Consider the following 12,500-nt stretch of genomic DNA (forward strand, 5'->3'; position numbering starts at 1 on the left):
TGCCGTTCACGCTCGACACGTTAACGACGTTGCCCTTCGAGGCAATTAAATGCGGAACGGCCAGCATCGTCAGATGGTAGACCGATCGGATGTTAGTGTTCATCACACGATCGAACTGCTCCAGGCTTGTCGTCTCGATCGTACCCGTCTCGATGATACCCGCATTGTTGACCAGCACGTCCAGTTTCCCGTACTTTTCGATCGTTGCCTTTAGCACTCGCTCCGTATCGGCCTCTTTGCTGATGTCACCAGGCACGACGAGTGGAGGACCGGCCGCTCCGCTGCACTGTTTGGCCACATCGTTGAGATTGTCCACCTTTCGGCCCGTCAGCGCCAGAGATGCACCCAACTGGGCAAACTTTTGGGCCGCGGCCGCTCCGATTCCACTGCTAGCACCGGTGATGAGAACGACCTTACCGGCAAGATTCATTGTGAGACACTTTATTTTGATGTTACATAAAACGCCAACGACTAGGGACCTGCGCGATCGCACTTAGTAACGCGAGCCGAAACCGTAATCACAACACAACCGCGAGAGGAGCGCGATAAGAACCGGGTTAAGCCGTATTTAGATGTGTCAATCGGTTACGGTCGAACAATTTAAATAAAAAATATTTACAACCAATTTTAAAATAATTTTACATTTTTTTCTTGCTGGATAATATGATTTTTCTTCTCAAATTAAAGTACATATTGCATACAGTATTTAAAATATCATAACGACAGCTTAGGTTACTACAAATCACATTATCATCACTTCCTTTTCACATTTTTGCATCTCTTGGCTTCTCTCGACACTTTAATTGCCTCCTCCTCTGCATTAAATCAGCTATGACTGCGTGTGAAAGCCTTTGGAACAGTTCCGCTGAATTATGCATGCGGATAAAGAATGGCGTCACAAATCTGCTCTAAACGATTGTAATAAATAAAAGACTCACCAACCATTTCGGATGATCCGGTTCCGTAAGAAAAAATGAATTAAATATCCACCAAGTTACCTCGAATAGTAAAAGAGGAATCGGGCTCATTAGTCACATTGCTCATTAGTAACTTTCTTCATGCTGTCAAGGTCACATCTATCGACCTTTAGCGACCTGGTCCTGGCCTATCGTTCGGCGGAATATCCTTGACCATCCTTACTGAATAATGGCCCATCGAGATAACACTAAAGTCCCAGCCACAAAATATATAAACCCAACATGCTTAATCACATTGAGGAAGGAAGTGCCATGCATCATGCTGGGGGTTTTTCGGATGTGTGTGGTTCCGTTTAGCCGGCCATTTGCTGGCCCATGCTGTTACAACAACCATGTTAGTGGTAGCTAATGTGATTTGCTGATTTTTAATTTGCCTTTATTGTGTGCTTGTCGAATTGAAGATCTCCCTCTAGTGCTGCCGTACGTGGTGGCCCTTGTGGGAAAAGTTTTGAATTGGTTCCCTTCAGTAAACCCCTTCCTAACCCTAGGGGCGGGATGGGTTGTGCTCCGGCCGCCAGAGGACCGGCGAGAACAGAAACAAACAAACATCTCGCTAGTATCCCTCCAGCCACCCCAAAAAAGGAGGATTTGGGGCTTCGTGGTCGACTTTGACTTCTGTCCGTTCTCCAAGTCATTCCTATCGAGGCCAGGCGTGTGCTGCAGACAGAGCTCTTGTGGCACGTGGAGGACCACACGGGGTGGTAGGAGCAGCATTCTGTTGCTGAAGTTTCACAACGGGTGCCGTTTTGGGAAAGTTCGGGTCGTTTTTTCTTCGAACGCGACCCGATGAACGAGAAGGAGCAACGGATTAGGGATTGGCCCTTGAAAATCGGAGCATCGATAGAGAGGTTCAACCTTAATGTGGAAAGTAAATAAAACAAATTGTTTATGTTCGTGTAATTGCTGGTAAGATGGATGATCGGACAATCCGGGGTTGCTTTAATCGATGCCATGGGCATCTGGCTGCGGCGCAGACTGTGCTGCTTCTGTCCTAACAAAACATGCGTCTAGAGTGGGGGGTTTTTGCTAAAACCAAATGAAAAAGCAACGTTACTTCGTACCGATTAAATAATTAGCCATTCACACGTGTGGAAGGGACCGTCTAATGCAAATAAAACTGTCGCTCTGGAAAGGGATGGTCATAAAATTTGGCGGTAAAAGGATAGCGAATGGTCACGCAAAGGAGGGGAAAAAAGAATGGAAGATGGAATAGGTTGGCAGAACTTTCTCGATAAAAAAATATTGGTTGTGAGTTGGCCCGTTCTGCCTTCAACTTTCGTCATAAATACAGAGCCCCAATTACCGGTCTCAACCCATCCTAGCTTTCATCAGCGATGCGGTCCACTATAGTGCGTTCGCTCGGCTCTTTTGGCATTTCGAAGAATGTTCCCGACAGTGCCGCAGCACTCGAGAGAGATTAATTCGTTTGCTAGAATCGAAGGAAGTGTGATAATTTCCGGAGTTTTTCTTTCCTTTGCTGGAGCCTTTCAACAAAGTTGGACGATTGGAATGTTTTTTTCTCTCTGCCAAAGACAGTCAATAAATAAATGAAACTCCGTTGCAAAAAATGGTTTTCCTTTTAAATGGAGAATTTATTTTGCTAGGCAATTATTTTGATTGGAAACAAAGGATACACTTGGTCCGCATTTGTTCTTAATTAGGAAATATACTTTAGATTGAAAAGTTAATTATTTCAGATGACGATAAATATGTGTTTCTACAACTTCTTAGAGCTGTTTAGAGCAACCATAGGAGCAATAATCAACAGAAATAACAATGTCTTTTGTAGGAAATGGAGTTAATTTATTGAAGATTTACAAAAAAACACATTTCAGTACAAGCACATTTTGGAAATGTCAAGGTCAAACGCGATTCCTTGCAAAAGGATGAAGATGAAGATGCGCACCAAGCAGCTACTCTGTCTATGACAAAAAGGTGGAAATACCCTCCTGCGGATAGCTGGCCATATTTCCTACCTAATCCACAATGGGAGGCCGAATATGTGGGTCGCATTTCATGCATCATCAATTTTGTCCAAGTTTTGGGAAAATTATACTAAGCCATGACGTACCATGATGCGCGCTCTAACGGTCTGTTCCGTAGCCTTTACGTTTCGGAAAATCTGCTATTGGGCGCACGTGTGTGTCTCTCCTGCAAAAGACGACCAGTGGACACGTCGATCCACACCAGGACTATGGTCCGTGACGAGCGTGGGAATCTTAGCATAATGGGCCCCGGTTTTTGGCATCGGCCAGGCGTACAATCTGTGCTGCGATGTTTTATCGTGGTCGTCGCTCCATCGATTCATCTTCGTGGGTGCGTTGACCATCAGCTTCCGTTGCCCCTGCCCATTACGTAATGGTATCGACCGAGCATAAAATATTTGCCAAATCATCATCGTCAAGCTCGTCGACACTGTATAAGAACCCGACCACGCACTAGCATACGTTATTTGTTTTCCAGCAAATTGTTTTCATATTGTTTACGCGTCGAGGAGCTGTGGGCGTGGGTGGTTGGATACTTCTGCGAACGGACTAGCTTACTTCCGTTCCTCGAAACTCAAACTCGCGGAGGGTGCCGAACGATCCTTGTTTTGAATGTTTGGAGAGCACAAACGTTGATGATAAGCTCGATTTATGTAAATTTGTTTTTGATCGCAAACTGCCACAGGATCGTCAAGACTCGCGGAAATCCGACATAAGCATAGCGATGAACTGAAGCTGTAAAAATCTGATGATAATGATTGATACAATTCCAAAGCTTGTAAGTGTGAGCCAAAAAAAAAATTACTAAATTTACTACAAGGTGAACTGTGCATCATTGAGCCAACTGAACTGTTAATCTTATTCATGTATTAAATTCAGATTAATAACGCAGCATTGTAGAAGAAAAGCGATTTCTTTTCGTTTCCTTTTTTTCCTGCGAAAGTATTTGTCGCATTGAGTCAGTTGCTGGGACGGATATGAAAAAGCTCACGGTAAGTTGGAATAATAAGTTCTCCCCTCCCCGAGCGTCCAAGGGACGGTGCAGTGAAAGAAAGACCGGATTCCGGTCGTAGTTGCAGCAAGAATACATGAATTATGCAGTGCCATAAATCCTCGCCGATGCACTCCACGATGTACACGAAACGGCGTGGCGTGGCAATTCAATTTTCGTCGAGCGATCGCGCAAGCAGGACGCCATTGCCCATCTCGCGTGATAAATCATTTCGAAATAATGTTGCTCATTGGTTTGATGGATAGACCATTGGCACGCTTAAGCCGGATGGCTAAACGAAAAGGCTGCACAGCTGAGCTGCTGCAGTTTGAACGCTGCGTGCCGTGCTTTACTACCGCCCCCATGTTTCTTCTCGCTCTTATGCTGCGCTGGTCTGGCCAGAAGAGAAATGACACGATTTTAACCCATCCTTTTAGCGGACTAAAAAGACAAACCAGGCGCACCCGGTGCACATGCTGGCACGAAATCAAGATCGATGAAGATGAAGTGCTGCTGAAGGACAAACCTATTAATCCTGCAACCAGAAATGAATCCGCTGCGTGATAACAGTGGGATTTTTTTTTGTTATCTTGTCCTGCTCTCTCGACATGACTGCTATGAAACCCTTTCTCCCTGCAGCACGTCTTCACCATCCTGCTCACCCCTCGCTCGTGCTTTCATCGCCGATTTCCGGTTCGATCGATCGCTGTAAGCGGCCAAAGTTGAGACCGACCGGTGGCGGAGATGCACATTGAAACAAAGGCGAGATTTTCCGTGTGGGCAGCACAAAAACCACGACAATGAGTCCTTCAGCTGAGAGAGAGAGAGAGAGTGAGGAAGCGGTGTATAGTGAAAAGCGGCGACTGGCGTGAAAAGCCGTCCCGGGAGCCGTCAAACGAAAACTCATTATTCATCCTTTGGCGAGGCGATGCCGATGTCCGGCCGATTGTCGTCCGCTTGTGCTCCGAGAGGAGTATCAGAGAAAAAGTATGAATGGCATGGATCGGCGGCATGGCAAGGAAGAGTGGAAAAAAGGGACTAGAACCAGTTTCGAAGGACGGGATAGGCCAGAAGCACCGGCTTTGTGCTTTGTGTGGGTTAACATGACCGAGCAGACAGCCGGCGACGGAGGATCAGCTTCCGGTGCCTAGTCTTCGATCGGCCTTCCGAGCATGTTTAATCGAATGAGATGTTAAACTAGAATGCCTTCCTTTGGAGGCGGGCTAGTTGGCTTCTGCTGCTGCTGCTGCTGCTGCTGCTGCTGCTGCTGCTGCTGCTGCTGCTGGCGTATTGAACAGGAACAGGAACGTGACGTTGACAGGCGGCAAATGAAATTACGAAAACGATGCACAAGCTCCCGGAACAAGGCGGCTGCGAACGGACGTTTTATTTTGTTTTTTTCTTCTTCTTCTTTTTCTCGTTCGTGGCTCTTCCTACTGCTGCTGGCTGCTAGGCTGCCTTCAAGTGCCGGTTTAGCGTGATAACTGCAAATGATGACCTAACGATTGCAGATCATGGAGCCCTCGCTGGTGGTGGACGAGAAAGAGGTAGCAAGATGCTGTCCGATGAAGAGTGCATCCCGGTGTCCTTCGGGGCCAGCATGTTATGATTGATTAAAGCTGCGGAACAGGAGCCACCAGCAGGCGCTAGTCGCCTTTGGATGTATTTCAATGTCACGCCCATCATCGAAGGGCCATGGGCTTCGAGTGGTGCTTGGAGAGTGTATAAAGTGACGCAACGCTGCCCACTCTCGTCCTGTTCGTGCTCGCTTTGTTTTCAGATCGATTGAATGTCACTCGGGGGGGATGGTTTTTAAGCACTTAAGCTGTTGTTGAGTAATAAACCTGTTCGTGAAGGCGAACAAGCACATTGTTTGACCGGATGAAAATCCCTGGATGTAGTGATCAGGGAGTTCCCTCGAAATACCATCGTTAAAGACTAGCAGCAAGCTACTAATGTTACACCGTTTCCATTAGCATCTTCCAAACTCTTTTCTAAGCTCATTCATGTAACAACCACTTCATGCGCTGAGTGTCCAATTTTAGCAGGTATTTTATTGAAAATGAAGTATATCTTTCGTGCACCTTCTGCTTGGAATGTTTCGAGATCATTTACTCCCCGCGAGCAGCAGCGCCAGGATTCATTGCGTTACTTTGTAATACGAAGCGAGGTTAACGCACACAAAAAATACTTTTAATCCTCTCCCTTTCTCTCTTACACCATCAGCTGGAGTGTGATGTTCCCGGAGTAATGCAGCGTTGAATGGAGCACGAAAAACGAAATAAATAATTTGCACGATCACCCCGCACCCCAAACGTGCGAAGTGTGGATGGAACGGTAACGCAAACGGTGTGCAATAGCATAAAGGCATTAATTGGGTAAGCTGTACCGGGACCCGAAAGTTGTGCAACGCGAACCATGTAGTGTAGACCAATTTCGAGGGTCTTGCACTCGCGATCTGCGTTACCTGTACCGGTAACGTGTTGTTGAGAGACTTCTTTTGCCACTTCTTTTTTTTTTTGTTGTTGGGCAACCAAACTCGAATACATGGTGGTGATACACACCACCTTGAACGGAACGGACGGAAAATGGGGTACCCAGACCATGTTCAAATGAATACGAAAACCGTGCTAGAACGAGGCGAGCATATTTTCAGGGCTGATGAACAACTTTACCCTGCATGGTTACTGCTAGCAGCTACCGTAGTGGATACTCAGAACGTTTCTATATTGCATCTTGTTTGTTACCCAAACGACCTACCGTCCGTTTGCGTTTCGCTTTTCACGTTTTGCGATACGAAGTCACAGTGAATCCAACGGCAACAGCTTTAAATGGGAATGCGAGTGCCTTCGTTAGTTTCCGCTTATTTTAAACTCTGAAAGATGTTTCAACTTTCGCAATAAGACAGCTCGAGCTGCTCGGGCCGGGTGAAGTGAAGAATGTTTGGTCGGACTTCGTCGCTGGAATGTCGACCGGACGGAAACGGAAACACAATACATCACGGCGACATCCCCGAAGGAAGTCATTTGAGGAACTTTTCGCGCGTAGTAGGCCTTGGTTCATGGTCGATGCTTTCTTGCGATGCAAAAAATGTCTTCGATTGAAATACTTTTCCTTCAATTAAACGAAAACCCCCCCCCCGGCACGTCGGAGTGGCTGACGGAAGTTTCACTCGACCCTGGGTGGGATGATTTCATAGAAGCCTTTTACCTTTAGCTTCTGAGTCTCACCATACTGGCTCACGGGAAACGGCATGAGCTAGTATGCATCGTTGTGGGTTATGTACCGGATTCCTGGAACTTCTCGATCATTTTTTTAATTTGCATTTTCATTTTTTTTCCTGGCCTACAACCCACCGGAAACGCTGGCACCCAACCCCTGGCATCGCTGCAAGAGTTGAAAAGCGTATTATTTGTTTGGGTAGGAATGTTGAACGGAGGATTTGTGGCTGATTGTAAATATTTTAACGGTTCACTTTCGATTCCTTCGCGTTTCCGTTGGACCAGAGAAACGATTGTGGGTTTCTCACGCTTCGCCGGTGGTTTTTGCGGTTTTTGGCGGTATCCAAACCCCTCTCCCTCCTCCAACCAGCCACCAAACAGCGTTAACGGAATTTGCGGCAGCCCGACAGGATTTAAGAATGGTCGTTCATCTTAAGAATGAAAATTTATGTTTCTCGCCCCGCATGTTTTCGGGTGAATAAAACTGTCGATCGTCTGAAGAAACGGGTCGACAGAGTTAGTAAAAAGTTGGTTCAATCCATCTTCCGAGTGGTTCGAAAACATTTCTTCGCTTCCGGGCTCCCGTACCACGTGTTTCTTCGTTCGTGAATGAAAAGTTCCCAAAGAGTTGTACCGCGTACACGTTCGTACGGTGCGAAAGGGTGACACAGAGAAGCAATAGAGCGAGAGAAGCGCAACATAACAAAAAAATCTCGCAATTAAACTTTGTCCTTGCAGAGCAGAGGCGAGAACAAATATCGTCCGAAATGTCTAAACTTCTAGTTTCCAAATTTGTGCTCTCACCCTATAGCAATGTCCGAAATGATGTTGTTTTGCTCAAACGCCACACTAAAAGGATTGAAACATAATCGCATCGCCGGAAGGTCACGGCGGGGTATCCGCAATTGTTTCACACAACTCAATCGTCTAAACGCGTCTGTTTTCGGAGGATGGAAGAGGTCTTTCGGGTAAAAGTTTGCAATGCCCGGTTGCGGCAAACACTCAACAACTTGTAGCAAAAAATGCGGTGAGCTAAACGCGGACAAGCTAATCGCCGAAAAGCATCGCGATGAAGCGATGGAGCGAAGGAGACAGAAAGTCGGCGAAGAACCAACAAAACGGAAGGATTCCGGTTGATGGTCAAGCAAAGATAGGATGCCGACAGGCGGTCTTGTAAGAGAGAAGTGCCTTTGGGTTTAAAACATGGACCAATGGAAGAGTTTAATTGTGCTTTTAGATAGTGCCGCAGGATCGGAATGGAAACATTGCAATTAAAACACTGCCTGAGGTAGGGTTTCTGTCGGAGAGGACACAGCCGGTATAATGAAAAACGCCAACCCCGTCATAATCAAGCACCGGCGATAGAATTTTATTAACGTTGAATTAGAATGGCCAAAATTACCTTTCAACAATTTGGGATGATTTATTGTAGAAACGCTGTCCGGGCATATCATCTCCAGCAATATCCTATTTCTTCTTATCTTGTTTTCCAGCTTAAGGTGTCAAATGGATTTTCTATTTTACGATGATTTATCAGTCGTTAAACCAATCTCACCTAGGCTTTCATTTAAGGCGAGAGAAAGAGAGAATAAAACGGATCCGTAAGCACATTCCGAACTGAAGATAACCTTCATTGGCAACCTCAAGAACAACAATCCGGGTAACAAATGGCGAGGTAAAATTAACTTTAAGACGGGGAGTTTAGTAGAAGAATGCAATTAGAGGGCGATTCAACTTCGAAACATGATCCTGAAGTTTTCTCGAAACGCAATTCTATAAGTAAGGTAGACTGAAATGTGTAGACGGAACGAGATCCTCTTTTATAATCTCCTTGACCCCAATTACCACCGTTTTCCTTTCTAACAATTTACTAGGATCCAAAGTTTCCTCAACAATATGTTGGAAAAGGATTTGAGAAGCTTAACGCTTCTCTACGCGGAAATTGTGTTATTTTTGTGTGTTCAACCAAGCCGCGGTGTGCCAAAACGCATAATTTACAATTCTCCACGGTTTTTTTTTCCACGCTGCTCTCTGTAATGAGATTCTTAATAATTAAAACGCTTTAAAAAATCCATAAGGTTGAATGAGCAACGGAGGTAAGAAGCAATATATTTCTTTTGCGTATCCTGACTCGCTGCTGTAAGTGGTCCTTTCGTTTACGTCCATGGTTCAATAAAAGCTACGCTCTGCTCCAGGAACCACTCCAGTAGGATGCTGCGCTTGGGCTGTGTTCCACAGACAATTAGATCATGAGATACCAGCGTCCATCGAGAAATTAGAACAATCGGCAATCGAATGGAGCAACCTACTCCAGCAGCGACCGAGCATTGCTGCTGAACAGGATTGCTTGCTGGTGGGCGCTTCTTGGAACACTCGGGTGTACTTTAACGAAAGCTGAAACCAAGCGTACCGGATAAACTCTGCCCGTTCTTTCGTCAAGCGCGAACAGAGGGCACTTCTTGTGCAAAAATGGAAGAACCAACGAAGGGTACTCTCGTTTATCTGGTTTCTCGTTCCCTTCTTCAATTTTCGCTTTATCAGTAAGAAACCGACCACAGCGAGCGAGCAGCTCGTTTTACAAACGTTCGTACGAGATGCCTTTTAGCGTAGAATAAAAACAGGCGCTGCACGTCTGGACGCAAGGTTGTGTAGGAGTTTGTTTTTCCAATAGTGTGATATATCCAACAAACAGAATTCATGAAGGCAAGGTCCGTTTGTCGAAGTGGCAAGGTGCAAAGAAAAAAAGACCCTCGACCGTCGTTTCCGGTGGAGAAGTTTATTCGACCTTTCCGGTACATTCGTTACAAAAAGCGAAGCAAAACTTGGGAAGTAGTGAATGAATGTCGGTACTTGCTGCAGTGAATGAGCTACTTTAGCAGAAAAGCAAGCTGCACCTTGTCAACGGAGTCGTTGTCGTGTTGTTAGAAGCGCAGATAACGATTCGACTACGATCAATTGTAGCATCCTCTTCCATTGGTCAGGCGAACATTATTCGGTTACTTTAGCTTGTTGAAGCAATCAGGTTTCTTTTCGAATGGTGCGCATCACTGGATTGACGCATGTATAACAGGAAGCTTTGAATATGTGGAATGCAATTAAAACGACAATTCAACCGGATTAATTTATGAAATTTGCCAGCCATTGACGATGTGTGTTATGTAGACTACATTGTTAAAGCACATCAAAGTGCGGTACATAGCAATCTATTTATAACAAATGCTTTAAACTGTATTAATGCTTTCCTACCACAGCTCACAAATCACATTTCATCGAGTCACATTTAATTCGTTAATTTCTATGTATTATAAGATTGTATATTGACAACTGAAATAATCGAAAACTTGTGTGCTTTATAAAATACGAACTTGACCTATTGGGGATCTAAGAAAATGTATAATAATTATTCATGAACAGAAAAATCATTCCACATAGTATTCATCCTAGATTTTCCTTTGAGCATGAACTTACCTACCAGCTAGCAGGATTTGTTAATGCACGTGCCTTTTATTCATTTGAACTGCTTCACTTATTTCCATGGGTCGTTGCTTTCGACCCAAAGACCTTAAGCGAAATAATATAAAATACTGAGAAAAGGCAAATTTTGGGCGTTATTGTTTAGAGGCGCTTTTTAAAAAATCTTGTTATGCCGGGGTTTGCATAATGCTAATGAAGAAAACATGCAGCAACTCAACCCTCAATAGAAAAACAATCTTCAATAGCCTTGGGCAACTTTTCGTCTCGAAAAATTCCTCGAAAATGATAAGCATAAAAGTGAGCAATTTTACCAAAGAATGTAGCGTGACGAAACGGTTGATAGAAAGCGGTTACATTTCAAACATGTAGAATGTTTTTATCTGTTTAAAATGAATTAATAGTAAAACGGAAGAGAAACCTTGTTGAGAAAGTTGCTTAGAAATATTCACTGTATACAATATTGTTGGTAGCCTGTTCGGTTCATATAATTTATTCCTGTACGTGAATCAAACAAAATCACATTCCATCGGGTTATCTTGCATCGGCGACACAAGTAACGGTTTCATTTCGATCGCGCAAGCATGTTGAATATTTGTATCACTGGGCCAGTCGCGGGCGTAACAGGTTCTCCTTTCTATTCACCATTCTATATCCTTTCCAGGATCTACTCGTTCAGTAACCATAACGAAATCAGAAAGTGGTACTAGAAAATGAAAATGAAATCCGTTTGCTTTCTGTGCAAATGGAAATCGGCTACGGTGCAGCGGTTGGTAGGATAGAGCAAAGCAGATGGAAAAACTGTTCTCCACCCGTGGCAGAAGTAGTGCTGCGGCGAATTCGGTACGCTTTTGCTTTTGCTCCATCCTAAATTCACGAGAAGCACGGTTTTGCATCAGCGCCATCAGCCTTGTGGAGTCTGTTGCTCCCATTATTTTCTAACAAGCAAAGTTGAGCCCCTCCCTGTCGACAGTACGGCTCCACTGGGAATGCAAGCAGTGGCCGTTATTTGGAATGCAGTAAGAGTGGCGAGCAGAAAGAAATGCGCTGTTTGCTCTTATCATGACCAATTTCGCGATGGATCATCCCGCCACCATTACGGGGGACACTGCTCTGGGATGTGGTTTCATTATTAATGGTGCAATTATGTCCACTATACGGTCCTGTAGTGCCAGTGGAAATGTGTAATTTGATGCAAATGTGTCGCTCTGGCGCGTTGATAAGACATGGTAACCATGCTACGGTAGCACCGGGTTTCTTTGGAACCTTGGAGGGATTTTTTGTTGTTGTGAAACATCATTAGTAGATTTGGCACGAACAGAAGGTGCAACATTGTTATACAATCTGATTTTTTTTCTTTACACTGATGTTATGCTTCAACGAACTGAATTGAAAGCCAGACACTGATGCGTCGCTATAGTAATGTTCTGCGTCCAATTAACGGGAAGAATCATTCAACGGGGAGATAGAGCAAGTAGGTGAGGTTGATTGTTGCTTTGTTAATGTCGATTTGCCATTGATTTTAACGTAGACGTTAGGGCGTGATTTTACTTGTGAAAACTTGGCTATAACTTTAAAAAAGAAACAACCATCGTTACCATCAAACGCTGTCATTTTTTTGAACGTTTTTTTTTTTATCAAATATCATTTCTAGACGAACAATAGCAGACCTCTAGCGATAGATGACAAAACATAAAGCGAACACAAAAGACGGGAGATGCAATGAACCATAAATGATAACGATGACGGTTTTGTACTAAACCATCCCTTTACCGATTGTGATGAACTCGTGTGGGCTTAGCTCGTTGACACGCTTTTGCTTTTACTTTTGGGAGCAAGAAAGAAAAAGGCCTGT

The 12,500-nt window shown here is 44.5% G+C and overlaps 1 protein-coding gene across 1 annotated transcript in view; it reads right to left on the bottom strand.

The window, feature by feature from the left end:
- LOC125952256 (3-oxoacyl-[acyl-carrier-protein] reductase FabG-like) overlaps nt 1–519 on the bottom strand; it is a 979-nt gene extending 460 nt beyond the window's left edge. The window contains exon 1 of the mRNA XM_049681616.1: nt 1–519. This exon is cut by the window's left edge and continues 460 nt beyond it. Coding sequence (XP_049537573.1) covers nt 1–430 — 430 coding nt within the window. The 5' untranslated portion in view covers nt 431–519.
- Between the last annotated feature and the right edge of the window lie 11,981 nt (nt 520–12,500).

Source organism: Anopheles darlingi, chromosome 2 (assembly GCF_943734745.1).
Source record: "Anopheles darlingi chromosome 2, idAnoDarlMG_H_01, whole genome shotgun sequence".
NCBI lineage: Eukaryota > Metazoa > Arthropoda > Insecta > Diptera > Culicidae > Anopheles > Anopheles darlingi.